The 14,206-nt window shown below is 39.5% G+C and overlaps 2 protein-coding genes and 2 long non-coding RNA genes across 11 annotated transcripts; 3 read left to right on the top strand and 1 right to left on the bottom strand.

Moving 5' to 3' along the window:
• The first annotated feature begins 72 nt into the window (after positions 1–72).
• On the top strand, positions 73–3,873 carry LOC124349013 (6-phosphofructo-2-kinase/fructose-2,6-bisphosphatase-like). 8 transcript variants are annotated; one of them, XM_046799483.1, is made up of 7 exons: positions 73–539; positions 640–922; positions 1,685–1,809; positions 2,235–2,446; positions 2,515–2,796; positions 2,873–3,466; positions 3,542–3,873. In XM_046799483.1, the coding sequence occupies exons 3-7, from the start codon at positions 1,743–1,745 to the stop codon at positions 3,599–3,601; spliced, it is 1,215 nt and encodes a 404-aa protein (XP_046655439.1). In that variant the 5' UTR covers positions 73–539; positions 640–922; positions 1,685–1,742; the 3' UTR covers positions 3,602–3,873. The 8 variants fall into 8 exon arrangements, with proteins under 8 accessions (XP_046655439.1, XP_046655441.1, XP_046655444.1 ...); XM_046799485.1 differs by having other exon boundaries at positions 714–922; XM_046799488.1 differs by lacking the exon at positions 1,685–1,809.
• Positions 3,874–4,669: 796 nt separating this feature from the next.
• On the top strand, positions 4,670–6,459 carry LOC124349006 (nuclear fragile X mental retardation-interacting protein 1-like). Its single transcript, XM_046799467.1, has 6 exons — positions 4,670–5,262; positions 5,317–5,414; positions 5,476–5,685; positions 5,777–5,917; positions 5,976–6,172; positions 6,233–6,459. The coding sequence occupies exons 1-6, from the start codon at positions 4,820–4,822 to the stop codon at positions 6,413–6,415; spliced, it is 1,272 nt and encodes a 423-aa protein (XP_046655423.1). The 5' UTR covers positions 4,670–4,819; the 3' UTR covers positions 6,416–6,459.
• An 823-nt stretch (positions 6,460–7,282) lies between these two features.
• On the top strand, positions 7,283–9,006 carry LOC124349163. Its single transcript, XR_006920156.1, has 5 exons — positions 7,283–7,297; positions 7,359–7,579; positions 7,645–7,749; positions 7,818–8,040; positions 8,853–9,006. It is a non-coding gene; the product is annotated as an uncharacterized LOC124349163 (long non-coding RNA).
• A 1,161-nt stretch (positions 9,007–10,167) lies between these two features.
• LOC124349160 lies at positions 10,168–14,199 on the bottom strand. The gene is made up of 11 exons (XR_006920149.1): positions 13,821–14,199; positions 13,518–13,758; positions 13,027–13,177; positions 12,707–12,969; positions 12,426–12,589; positions 11,871–12,327; positions 11,645–11,792; positions 11,227–11,467; positions 10,982–11,174; positions 10,686–10,884; positions 10,168–10,578 (listed from the first exon to the last, which is right to left on the bottom strand). It is a non-coding gene; the product is annotated as an uncharacterized LOC124349160 (long non-coding RNA).
• Positions 14,200–14,206: the final 7 nt, after the last annotated feature.

The following is a 14,206-nucleotide window of genomic DNA, read 5'->3' on the forward strand; positions in this document are numbered from 1 at the left end:
TAATCGATATTATTTATCACGGATAAAAGGTTTTTATCACGTTTTTGAAAACGGATTTCGTGATATTCCTTGCGCCCACTTACGTTGAATTCACAAATGCGTAGTACGTTGATCCTCCTGTCCAAAACAAAATGAGATCCAGTAACAAGAAACGAATGCGCATTTCATATTCTTTCATGATAATTTGATATTTGGTATAATGTTTCATCCCATCCTTGTAGGAGCATCACGCCATCCGGCCCGGATAAGCACGGTCTAGTTGTCCGAAATCAAAGGACACTTCTAAGGCAATAGGCAACCTTGATGACGATTCCTATTTTCTTATTTTTGTGACCCATTTCCTACAATCTGACAGAAAGCAAATGGCCTTTATTGAGGCTTAAATTTACTTCCCATAGCTTTTCTGTTGCGGTCCAAGCGGCCTTGCCTCTACTAGCGTCTTGAGAACCTTGAAAATGTTAACAATCATAAGCTACAATACCGGAACTCCTAAAATATGAACTTCAAGAAGGCTCGACAAGAACAAAAAAAAAATAACGGTAACTACATGTTATCTGTTTTTAATCATTAAGAAAATTGACGTGTATTTTAATAATATTTCGTGGTCTAAAGAACGGATATTTTATACGTGGTTTTTAGCGTTGATAACTAACCACCCGTTGGCCGCAAGAATCGAAACTTTTCACTGTTCTCCTCCTCTCACTATTCATCAGATTCCCGCCCCATCCCGAAACTTGTTTACAAGGAAAGTCGGGCAAGATACGACGAGAAAAACACGATCACACGCAGGAAGACGACGTGTAGGGCTTAATATATAAACAACCCGGCTACAAGTTCTTGGCGTCATTCCTGTTTCGTCGGCCAAACAGTATCAAACTCGCAGCATTCGCATCCAGAACATACCATCGGTGACAGTAAACAGGTGAGTTCAGTGAGTTCACGAATCACGAGATATTTCGAAAGATCGGCCTACGTGATTCTTTAACCGCCTAAAAGACGTAGATAGATGATGACAGATCTCGGCAATTAGCCAAGATTTATTTTAGATCCGTTATAATGTACGTGGTCAGCACATTCAAAAAGGTCAAATAGGAGCATTGTTATTGGAAAATCGATTTCACAACTCACATTTGCTGCAGATTTTATCGTCGCTTTAAGGCAACAAGCTTTCTTACCAGAGTAATTTTTTGAATTACATGCGGAACTCTGGCAATATTATACGTTTTATTGATTACATCTTATCTCTTGTATTCATCCGCTTTTCCTTCATTACACTCCTTTATTCGCCCATTTTGTTGACATCGATTCAGTTTCAAGTGGCCGCAAGGCTGCGCGCGCCTCGATCCCAAAATGCGCGTGTTTAGGTACTAAAACCTCCCGCTATCTACGTACATGCTTCCCCTTCACTCGACCTCAAGTCAGTAGTCTGTAAAGTCGCAAGTGTGTCCACAGCGTCTCTTTCGAGAAAACACACAACATCTAGTGACTTTCATCTTTTTTTAATAGATTTCCTTTTTTTATTTTGTAATCAACTTTCTTTTAATTATCGAATGCTTGAAGTATGCCCTTGATTTTGCAAGATTTCCCAGGTTTGATTGGATTGCTTTCTAGTAATGACCACATTGTTTGTTTTTTTGTAATCAGTAATGATGTGAGATGTAATTGCCCAAACTGTCTGTTTTAGTTACTCCAGTGATTTATGAAGACTGTCTTACCACTCTGCACAACATTAAAGCTGCACAATGCTTGTCGTTTTGACGGAAAGGCTTGCCCCAATCTTGGAATGGCTCAAAAGCGTCGCTGGATATAGTAAGTCGTAGAAACGTTTGTTTGTTTTGGTTTGGTTTGGTTTGGTCTCTCGTCCAGCCTAGACTCATTTCAGTCTTTTGGCTTTTTAATATTAATTATTATAGCTTAATGCTTGAGACTAGTGTACGTTGCAATGCATTCACTAGTATATAGCTCCGAAATTTCAACCTTGGGGAAGTTAAGAGTAACGGCTTTTGTTTTGTTTTTTTGGGAGAGATTTTTCCATCATGTATGCATTCCAAGGAACATATGTATATATCCACCCCTTATTTGAAATGAAACTTGGAGCCAACTCAGCCAAGACGAGATTTAACTTAAAACCAGTTTTTAATGATATTTCTCCGCCGAGGGAAATAATCTTCTGGGATTTTCCTAGCTACATTTTTTAAAATTCCTTTTTGTTTTCTTTATTTTATTTGTTACAGGCGTGGTTGAATCGAACTGGAAGGCATTAAACGTTTCTAATACACAAAGGAATAAGGATCAATCCCTTATCGACTGCAATCCCCGGATGAATTATTCTGTTCCGTTAGCTACTGGTCAGTCGTCATCGCTGTTGGATCTGTCTACTAATCCAGATGATTGGATTCTACTTGACGGCAGTAAAGTGTCGGTGAGTTTGTTGATAAATAACCTTGTGAGTTGGTTTCCTGTTCCCCAAGTGAAAACCAAGGTTACTAATTATTCTTTTTGTTTTGTCTGCAGTTTATGAGACTTTCTAACCTGTCTTCCAATTCGAAGAAGGATCTATGCCGAAAGTTAGGGGGGGCCAATGGCCAGCAGGATGTTTATGTGCTGGGTGTTTCCTACAGTGACGCACAATCTTTTTCTGGTTGTCGAGATTATCCTAAGGCCAATTGCCACACTTTGCCTCGCTGCCGAAGTTACCGATTGCGAAAAACTCAATTGATGGCCGAGCCGTTCGACACGCTTTCATCAATAACTTGTCGGACCAATAATGAAAGCCGCACACTTTACTTCAGTCGGGTACTGGCTTGATTATTATTGCTTCCAGGTTGACGTTTTTCTAAATCAAATTTATGTCATCTAATTACGGTGATAGCATGGCGAGAGCGAGTACAACGTTCTCGGAAAAGTTGGAGGCGACGCGGACCTTTCCCCGCGGGGCTATCAGTACGCGGATAGTTTAGCCGAGTACGTCAACGGTACTTTGGGCAACACTCCTGGATTCAAACTGTGGACTTCTTGTTTGAAACGCACCATTCAAACGGCTAAAAACATTGAAGCTCCTCGAGAACATCTGGATGCGCTTAATGAACTCGATACTGGCGTTTGTGACGGACTCACTTACGAAGAGATTGCTGAACGCTATCCAATCGAGTTTGCTGCTCGCGACGACGACAAATTTCATTATCGTTATCCAGAAGGCGAATCTTATTTTGATCTGCTCCTTCGCGTCAAGCCTGTCCTGGACCGGCTGAAGGTCGAAAACAATGTTCTGGTGATCGCACACCAAGCAGTTCTGCGCTGCCTTTTGGCAGCCTTGCTCAAAAAAGATGAAAAAGAACTGCCCTACATTCATACACCACTCCATACAGTGATGCGACTGTCGTTTAAACCTGCCGATGGCGGTTGCCATCTGGACCTTATCCCGCTGAGCATCGAATGTGTCGAAACGCACAGAGCCAAACCCGAGGTAACATTTCTTTCACTGTCTAGTTCTTTTGTTTGAAAGTTAATCAATTCGACAAAACTCTTCTTTAATATTTAGAATTGCAGTCTCACACGAACCCCTGAGGAGGCCCTGGTTACTGTTCCTGCCCATTTCTAATGCAATATGTTTCAGGCATGGAAGGAATATGTTTGGCACGATTCTCTGGCGTAGATTTGTTTTAATCGATGGGGTTTCGCGTGTACGGTCGATTTCTCTCATCCTTGATTATTTTCCATATTATAACCATTTTTTATACATATATATATATCTGTGATTATATTCGCATAATGTACTGAGTGCTTCAATAACTTAAAAGTATATTCGGGGATTCTTTTTGTTTCTTTTATAAATATGCAAAAGAGAATACAACTCTGGTTAAATGGCTTTAATAATCAGCCCAGAACCTGCCTGTTTCCTTAAAATCTGCCTTTTTAATTGCTGCCGATCTATTAGACTATTTTTAAAACTGGTCCAAGAACAAGGCAAAATAAGAAATTCTTTTACCACGTACTCGCCAGTTCCAATATTATTTTTAAAGACTTGCCGACGACCAGCACGGTTCCGTTCGTAACCAACTCAAATGTCAGGGTCTTTGAGTTCACTTAAGAATTTGTTTACAAAAATAATATTGTTGATCTTTTTAAATCATGTGCTCGAGTAATATTTAATTTATTTTAAATGTAGCTACTTACGATACAATTATTTCTTTTATTTTTTACTATTTACAAGAGGATGACATTTTATATGGTTAAATTAATTCGTATTTCACGAAAAATACAACGAGGTAGATTCCCAAACCTTTGTTAAGCTTATTGCAGCCTTAATATTTCAATAACCTTGACTATTAATGACGAAGTTATTTTTGTAATATGGGTCATTTTAGTTGCATTGACGCATAGATTGGAAATATTCCAAATGGTCTGATGTTGCAGCCAATGAAAATAATGACTTGAGGGAATCACGAATCACAAAGAGCTGCAAAGAGTGCTTATCTCTTTTACAATTAAAAAGTTAAATGTATTTCAAATACAATTTTTTGCGTAAAATAAAACTTTGGCAGAGACGCAGAGTTTCTTTTAGTGCCGAGTGCCGACTGCGGCTTGCGCTTGCCGCTCTGCCGGCCGCTGCCCGCTGCCGCTGGTGTGTGAGGAAATATTTGAAAGTGTTGCAATGTTGCATGCTTGCAGACGAATATTTCGTTTGTTATTGCGATTCAGTGCATGTGGTTTGATTCGGTGATTCGCCTCACCTTCAAAAGTCCACGTGAATTAGATTAAAGTTTAATATTAAAATTTAAAAGAACACTTACGTCTCCTGGAAGTTGAACATTGTAAAATGGCTTTACCCAATCCATTTGCTTGTGGAGCAGTTTCCAATCCAAGCTTTACTCACCTTTCTTCACCAAAGAATCAATCATTAAATCCTGGGCCTGGATTACCACAAGCACCTCAACCTCAATATAGCAGTGTCAGCGTGACAAGAACGCAACTTAACGATACGAAACACAACAATTTTGGTTTCCAAAAGAACGGTTTTCAAAGCTCACAATATCAATCATTCTCGTGTGATCGATGTGACCGCTCATTTAGATCTCAAGAACTTTTGGATTCTCATATAACTGAACACATTGCTTGTGGAATAAATGGCTGTCCATTTGTAGCCCATCCTAAAATTGTGGAGAAGCACATTCAAATGCAGCATGAAACAGGCCTTGCTGATCAAATTATGAGACTCAACACGCCAGAAGAGATACAAAAGTGGAGGGAGGAAAGAAAGAAGTAGTACTCAATGTTTATTAATTGTGTAATGTGATTTTAATGTTTTTTATTTAGTCGATTTCCCTCAACTGCTAATGTTGCTCGTCGACAGGCTGAACAGAAAGAAAAGTTAGAAAGAGGAGAAGTCCTTTATGAACCTAAAAAAAGATTTGGTATGGTGTGATAAAATACTTTTATTCTTGAATAAAAAAAATTAACAAATCCTTTTTGTAGCAAAGGGTAGAAATGAAAGAGGGCAAGGTGAGAAAGGAAAGGGATGGGATGCAAGAAGAAATCAAAACAAGAAAAACAAGAGACAAGAAACAGATGAAACTAGATGTGATATGCAAACTCAGCAAGTTAAATCAGAATTTTCACAAAAGCTTCTTCTAGCAAATGAAACAAAGTCATTCAACACCACAAAAACTCAAGAAGCAACAATGGGTCTGAATTTATTTATACTCATAAAAGTTATAATCTCAAAACTTTTTATTAATAATTTTACTTCTTTAATTTCAATCTCTTTGCTTTTTAGTACAAGTACAAAAGGAACTTAGTGATGGCGAATTAGATTCGGATAACGAAGTAGAAAATGCTAAAGCCGCGGCAATTCCTGGTAGCAATGCCCTAGCTAATTTGATGAGCTATGCTTCCGATTCTGAAGAAGAAGAAGCAGGTAAAAAAAAACTATGGCATAATAACCATACCCACACTTATATTTTCTGAATTTTTAGATGCTAAGAAACCAAAATTGGTTTCAGAAGAAAGTGAAAAGAATGTAAAAAATGTTGAAAAAGAAAAGGCAGAACATTTAACTAAACCATCTAAACAAGCCAAACGTCGAAAGAAGGCGAAAGCACAAAAAAATATACCAGCTATTCCAGCGATTAAAGAACTCATTCGTCCTAAAAGACTGACACTTTTGCAAAAGGTCTTGTTCTATTTTAAAGTTTAATTTAAATCGTTTCCCTTAAAACATTTATTTTTACAGCTATTGCAAGGGGAAATTTTACATGAACGTAACGTTATCCTCCAATGCGTGCATTACATTGTCCAACAGAATTTCTTTGGCTTTGATGAAGGAAATATGCCAGGTACAATAACAGTTGCGGCGGAAGTTAAAGACACACCTTCCTCTCAAACAAATAATCCGTTAGTTAAAATTGAGTTGTAAGTTTGTAGGTTATTCTCGCCGCCTTGAATATATCGAAAGCTGAATGGTGTGTTAAAACTTTTTTATATTTCTGTTAGAAGAACGCATTAGCTTTTTTAAATTCCTGAATCTTGTCCAGTGTGACGCTAGAATGCTAGATGAAGTTGGTATAAATTTTTTCTCATGTAAGCTTGTTCTTAGAGCGGACCGGCACTGTTTGGTTTCTTTTTCTATTTGCCATCGGATTGATTGATTGTATGAACAAAAATGTTGAGGCCACTACCACAGAAGTACTGGTTAACAAAAGGGGGGGGGGGGGGCATTGACAACAAGCTTTCAGAAAGACCAGCCTTGTTTATTAAGAAAATGTAAATTTTTATTTGGTTTCATAATTTTTTGTGTTTTCTAAATATAAACCACAATAATTTTATAGGAAACTGTGGTAGGTCTAGTCCTTTGAACTTCTAGAAAGAGCGAAAGAGAAAAGACCTCTGGTCGAGCAAGGGATAGTACTAATCCTAAATGCACTAATATTCGAAGAAAGTCATGTGACTATCTACTATCTATCATACTACTATCACTGTTCTATTGCCGGATATTTTAAATAATTTTTAAAAATTTCTTGGTATGTGACAGTAGAACTCAATTTTTAAAAATGATTAAAAATACCCGACAATAGAACTCCAGTGTCGACATTAGAACTCAATACGCGACAATAGAACTCCGATAATTTGAGCTGCGACTGTGCAACCAACTTCAAAACTCATTACCAGATGTCGCTAGTGTCACCCTTGTTGTTTTTGCATCGAGGAACGAGGCAAAATAGGCGAAACAAATTGTAGCTAATTAATACTTATATTCCTGTGATTTCAATTACCAAATTGAACTTCGTAACTTATGAAGGTTTATCTTCACCTAATTTCCTTATTTTTATACTGTATCAACTTATTTCTTCAAATTCTAGATGCATACTGTCAGTCATTCCAAAAAGTTGACTTAGCGCTCAGTCACTTTCCATCCAATAGACCCATCATGTTGTCAAAAGCCTAAAACTAATGTGTGAAGCTCACATATTGTGGAATACAAATGTGTGGAGACAAGGTATTTCCCCATTATGGCTACCACACCAACCACACCAAACCAACTGCCTTACTAAATTCAGCACCATTCAACCATATGATAAAGGTAAGCATCAATATAACCTATCGCCACGCTACTGCAATACTTCATGACACTTTCTTTAACATCAGGAAATTTACCTCAACCTAAGGAGTAAGGAGTAATGCTGTTGGTTGCTGTGATTTCCATTTTTACGGTTTTTTATCATGAAAACTTCAGTGTGCTTGTTAGTATAGGTAAAGATTGAAATGCTTTATTAACTGTTATATTTTCAATTCATTAATGCAATACATTCTTTTTACAGAGCACATAATAGATCCTTAAGCCAATGCTGACCTTTGTCCATAAAGGAAGAGGGACATCCAGCAACGTTCTGCTCCATCCTTATCTTCCCGACGTACGCTCATCTAGCTTCACTGCTTTTGCTGCTACAACTTGTCTTACTTCACCGACGAGTTGGAACACTTCAGTGGTCGCTACCCTTTGCTGTTACACACCTGCAGTTACTCACCACGGATTATGCCCAGGTACCCGACAATTGACTTACTTTCGTAAATTATCTACTAATAATCTAGTTGCGTTAAACTCTGTGTCTGTGTAATAATTCCAAAATCAGACCCTTCTTGCGCGCAAACAAAGTTTTACTTTGACGTTTCTTTTTTCTAACGCTAGATGGCTTTTTGAAAATTTGCAGCTGTCAAAACAGTCAGTTTCGGTTACTTTGCACATCTTTTTAACATTTATTGGCAGTTATTTTGTTGAAATATTAAGTGATAACTAACGATAACTATTCCCCCAACAAAGCTCACTTGGTAGATTTTTAAAAATGTGTTTTTTTTCCTACTTCCGGTTTACTCATTTCAGTCAGTAGTTTAGTAAATATTCATCTGACGCACAAAAGAACCACATATTCGTGATCCTCGTCAAATTTGTGGTAAAGTTCATGTTTTGTTTTTTACGTACGCGCACTTCCGGTTTCGAGAATTTTCCTGAACTATAGTTCAGGAAAATTCTCGATTTTGGCCAAATTTTGGATTTCGTTGAAATCATACCTAATCGATCCCAAATTTCATGGGGGTCACGAATATGTGGTTTAATTTGACGACAGCTCAATGGTTGAGGCGCTGTGGTTACTTCCGGTATACTTCCGGAATTTTTTTTTAAAGACTAGCAAGTGAGCTTTGTTCTGTTTACAGTTCTCAACATTGCAAGCTTGATTTAAACTTTAAAAATTGCATATTTGAATCTTTGAGCTAAAAAACCTGATTATTGTTTCTTTCTGTATTATGCAACTTGTATTGGCATGTCAGTAAATAAGAATTGTTTTCTCTTTATTCAGGTAATGCAGAGGAAATTTCGAGAAGATGGACACCATAACGTCGCTGGTATCTCCAATGTGTCAGCGCGGATCATCATTTGTTGTTGGTAATATGTGTTCGTTTGTGTTAGTTAACCCGTTGTCTGCCACGCCTTTGTTCTCCCCTAGCTCCTTAGCACGGGCCGCGCTGTTCGGCCTCGTGGTTTTCATGCCGCGGGGTCGGAAAGTCGCCAAGCCCAAAATTTGCCGCAAGGCAAGCCTGTTAGGCAATGCACCATAGGGACTTCCCCCTTGTCGGTACAGTGACGGATTCGTCTGTCACCGTGTCAGCCCGGACTTGTCAGTAATGGCAAGTCCCACCTTGGCCATGGATCCTTCAGACGTGGCACGTAGAGGAGTAAAGAACAACCTACGGGTTGTATGGCGTGGCAGCCAACGGGTTAACTTAAGTTTATGTATGTATGTGATGGTAAAATGTGGTGGAATTGTGGGTGGAGGTGGGACAATAAAGTAATTCCTTTTAATGTTTTTGTTTGCTGTGTCACACAACTTATAATTTAAAAAATATTTAGTTCACGACTTGTATATTTTTTACAACTTTGAAGATTTACATAAGTTATAGGCAAGTGACTGATCAACTCTAGAATATGTCGGAATACAGAGCAACTAGAGCAATATATAGTCACCTCCAACATGCGAAATAGGAAAGATCCCATAAAAATCAGAAAACGTCGCAATGTCAAAGGCTTTTAGGTGGCAAGAGAAGTCGTACAAAATAATTAACCAGGTTAAAAAAATTATTTCTCATTAAAGATCAACAATACCCAGTGACTAGTAACTATTAAGATATGACCGAAAAATCTGAACATGATTACTAAAATTGAAAATTCGACTCTAGTACTTAGAAACGTCCCTGTAGTAAGTTAGAGAAGCGTAGGGTGTGGTGTAGTATTCAGGTGCCTTAGCGGTGTAGTAACTCGGAATAGAGTAATAGTTCGGAGCTTCGATGTAGCTGGTCGGAGCAGCGTAAGTAGTGGTATAATGCTCGGGTGCCTTGATAGCGTAGTACTTAGGGGCCTCGGTGTAGTAGCTAGGTGTAGCGTAGGTTGTGATGTAGTAAACTGGAGCCTCGGTGTAGTATTCTGGTTCAACGTCGCACGAAGGAGCAGCAGTCGCTGTGTAGTAAGTCGGGGCTGCGTAATATTTGGCCGCCTCAGTTGTAGTTGTGTAGCTTGAGGCAGAGTAATACTTCGGGGCTTCGGTGTAGTGGCTCGAGGAAGCAAGTTGTGGTGTAATACGCTGGAGCCTTGGTGGTGTAATACTCTGGAGCCTTGGTGGTGTAGAACTGGGCGGCTCGGTGTAGTATTCAGCCGCTTTTGTGGTGTAATAAAGTTGGAGCCTCGGTGTAGTAGCTAGGAACTGAGTAATACTTGGGAGGCTCGGTGAATAAGCTGGGGCAACATACGTGTAGTACTCCGGTGACTCGGTGGTGTAGTACTTGGGAGCCTCGGTGTAGTACTCAGGATCTTTGGTGATTTAGCTCGGGGCAGCATTAGCTGCGGTGTAATACTCTGGAGCCTTGGTGGGGTAGTAATTGTGGCCCTCTGTGTAGTAACCGGTTGGTGCGAATGTTGTCGTTGTGTAGCAAGACGGCGGGATGGTTTGGAATCCGCCATACCCAGGAGACATGGGTACTCCAGTGATCGATCCAACCTTCAACGATACGACAAACGGCAACAGCACGACACTACAATCAAATAGGCGGTAATTGATTTGAACATTAATATTCAATATCGTACATTAACAGATAAAAGCAAATAAAATGATGCAAACTCCATGAAACAGAATATTTACCCGATTGCGTACTGATAATACGACGAAGAATGCACTTGGTGACAGTGCACTGCGGTTGTTCATCCATGTTTTGTTGCCAGTATTATTCTCTCCAACAATCGCCTTGAGACACCAGTGATAGGCAGCAAAGTGATGTTCTATACGACGACGACCCAATTTGACATCACAAACGAACGCAACATCTCCAGCCTAATAAAAACTACAGTCCATAACCAATAATTAGAATCTAATTTAACAAGAACTTCCAGCAACATTAGAGCAGTCAATGTTGGTTTAGTTTTAGTCGCAAGTATTACAATTTATATGAAATAAAATGTTCAAGGATTCTTACCAACCAGCCGTTCGATCGTGCTTCAAGCTGGTATTGACTCGATAACCACCAAAATTGGAATCTATTTCCAAACCAGAAACGACAGCCAAATCCGTGAAGTTTGCGTCCCAACCGACAACAGCGACGACATGGTCAGTTTAAATCTGCTGAAATGAATTCTAAATTTTAATTATAAACATCGCTAAAACATGTAGTGAAATAACTGTTTACCTTTTGACCATGGTTTAAGGTCAATGCGACCTTGTAGTCTTCCAAAATTGCACCCTCAACATTAGGCTTTGAGCAACACATTAACACCTTGCGCTTTCACCTTCTCGGTTGTCCATTGGCTCAAATATTTAGGGAGAACTCGGCCTATGTTACCGCCATCGATATGGCGGAACAGCATTACGTGCTCGTGGGGATCTTTAAGGACACCGCTCAGGGATTGGAAAAGATTTTCGTTTACCATCTAACAAGAAAATGAAGGGCATTTTTAGAGTTATTCGTAACCACAGAAATAAATTGCTAGCAGTTTAAATAGACTCTTAGATACTATCGAGCAGGAAGATTATCCAAGTTATTCAACATTCCAAAAACGTGTAATCATACTTTTAAAGAAGAATTTCATTTGGAATAAAATTTTTACCTGTGGCAATAACGCACATGTCGTAGGTGATGGTACGGCCATCGTCAAGTTCGACTTACGACCAACAATGTCAAGTTTAACGACGCGGTGTACACGTACGAATGTGTTATCTTTTCTATACAATTCGACGTAATTCCAAAGAATTCGTCTTGCTGGAAAAACAGACAAGGAAGGAAAACAAGTCATTAGTACATGTTCCAAACAATTCCAATAATAAAGAGCTCACCTTCACTGTTTGCCGTTCCAATGTTTGAAGCGAACTCTATTCGAAAAGGAAAACTTTATTCGGCTCACTCGACTGATTACTATCGTACTTGGGCGATCCTGTGTAGTATTCGACAGCTTTGGTGTTGTAATAAGCTGAAGCCTCGGTGTAGTAGGTTGGAGCAGCATACGTAGTTGCGTAATCTCAGTTGCCTTGGTGGTGTAGTACTCTAGCGCTTTGGTAATGTAGTTCGGGGAGCAGCACAAGTTGTGGTGTAATAAACTGGATTCTTGGTGGTTTAACTTTAAACCAAACTATGCAACCTCGGTGTAGTAACTGGTCGCTGTGTATATTGTTGTGTAGTAAGGCGGTGGCGTTGCAGTTTGGTAACCGCCTTATCTAGGAGACATCGGTACACCAGTGGTCGACCCAGCCATCGACAATACAACATCCAATAGCAGCACGACGCCATAGTTAACTAGACAATATTTAACATTCAACAATAACGAACAAATTATCTAATAGAAAAAAATAGAAATTGATACAAAATTCCACGTAGAAATACAGAATATTTACCCGTGATTGCGACCTGGTAATACAACGAAGAATGCAACTATTGCCGGGTCAGAGATGCTCACTCGATTGACTTCTGTTGCCCTTTCTCTTTCCTTTTGAAAGATTTTCTCTCGTGGTCGACATCAACGATACAACACCCAACAGCAACACAACACCATAATTAACTATGCAATAAACAATTGGATATTATTTTCGAATGTAACTACTAGTCGTATCAACAACTAATAACAAAGATAGAATAGATTTACCATTTCTGACTCGAAATAAAAATGAACATTTACCCATGATTGCGAACTGATATTACCACGAAGAATGACATTGTTGCCGTGTCGGAGATACTCGCTCGACTGATCCCTGTCGACTTTTCTCTCGCCTTTTATACGACTTTTTCTCACCCCTTCTCTTAAGCCTTGTGGCTATTTTACCTTCTTGATAATGATGCAAAACGCCCCGTTCTCACCCAACCTCTTACCACTGCATGACACCTTTTACGTAATGATATCCATGGCCTCTCCTTCTGCAGGTGACTTTGCCGGGGATGGGTCTACAATAACCAATATCAAAATGAATACCAAATAGCTTACCTTTGCGGCTATTGTACCTGCTTGATAATGTTGAAACACGTGTCATTCTCACCCAACCTCTACACCACCCCATGCCAGTTTAACGTAATTATCTCCGCGACCTTCGAGTCTGAAGGCCATGGAAATTGGCCTTTTTCTTTCTGCAGATTGACGTTGCTGGGGATGGGCCTACAAAAACCAATATCAAAATAAATAACAAATCATGAATGGTAATGGCTTAAACTTTAGTCACTTGATACCAAAATCGTATTTCCACAACTGATTTAGGAGTATCTAACACGCAAATCGAATGATGACAATACCTGAACTCTAGGCCTATGGATTTTGTAACCGCAAATCAACAATGAGATTCTACTAGCAGCTATTTAACATAAATGAATAACATTTACAGGAGCTAACCTTACCCTGTCTTTTACATTGACAGGTCTACCACCTTGAATAGTTGATGACCACCGGAACCTATCGCGTGTCGTTTGATGCTGCAAGAACAAAAAGGAAAAAAATTCACCGTTACATGACCAACGCGTTTCTGCCACAATAATGTATGAGCAAGAAAAACAATGTTTTGACACTCGCTTTGTTTTCGTTGCTAAGCAGTAAGAATTTCACATTATTTTCTGCGAAAGCAAAAGCTTCATGTCGCATAGTATAGCATTACCTTTTTTAATATTTTTTTTCATTTGGTTTAGCGTTTTGTTCAGTGACTCCTTTTCACCAAAACCCCTCAATGGGCAACACCTCCGCGTCATCTGGGTAATACAAACAATTGAATTTGTAGCTTTAGCAATTTGACTAACGTGTAATTACGTACCCTCGTTTAAGCCTCGATGGAGTGGCAACCCTTAAGGATTGTCCGGGCCGCTCAAAGGAAGCGTTGTTCTAGATTTAAATTCTTATTTAAACAGACCGTCCGGTTCAAACTGCAGCCAGTCAAGCAGGAGAAGACACTGCCCGACTGAATCGACCAGGGAGATTACCCGGCCATGGTTAAGAGAAACCGGAAAAAGAGCGAAGAGAGCCGAGGAACAGTTTTTAAGAGAGCAATGCATCATAGTAGGCTTCCGGATTAAACTCATGACCCTCCAACAGATTTCATCGAAACATGCGCCTTATTGCAAGTCCCCGTTCGACTAGACATCTCCCTTCCTCCTGGTTGTCGCAGCGAGTGAGTGACCACCGGCGGGCGTTGGTTAGTGG

This window comes from Daphnia pulicaria, chromosome 7 (genome assembly GCF_021234035.1).
Source record: "Daphnia pulicaria isolate SC F1-1A chromosome 7, SC_F0-13Bv2, whole genome shotgun sequence".
Taxonomy (NCBI): domain Eukaryota; kingdom Metazoa; phylum Arthropoda; class Branchiopoda; order Diplostraca; family Daphniidae; genus Daphnia; species Daphnia pulicaria.

Coding starts and splice junctions, on each gene's coding strand:
- LOC124349013 (XM_046799483.1), top strand. CDS start 1,743: ATGCTTGTCGTTTTGACGGAAAGGCTTGCCCCAATCTTGGAATGGCTC. Junction 1,810..2,234: donor CAAAAGCGTCGCTGGATATA/GTAAGTCGTAGA, acceptor TATTTGTTACAG/GCGTGGTTGAATCGAACTGG. Junction 2,447..2,514: donor GTTTGTTGATAAATAACCTT/GTGAGTTGGTTT, acceptor TTTTGTCTGCAG/TTTATGAGACTTTCTAACCT.
- LOC124349006 (XM_046799467.1), top strand. CDS start 4,820: ATGGCTTTACCCAATCCATTTGCTTGTGGAGCAGTTTCCAATCCAAGC. Junction 5,686..5,776: donor AACTCAAGAAGCAACAATGG/GTCTGAATTTAT, acceptor TTTGCTTTTTAG/TACAAGTACAAAAGGAACTT. Junction 6,173..6,232: donor GACTGACACTTTTGCAAAAG/GTCTTGTTCTAT, acceptor TTATTTTTACAG/CTATTGCAAGGGGAAATTTT.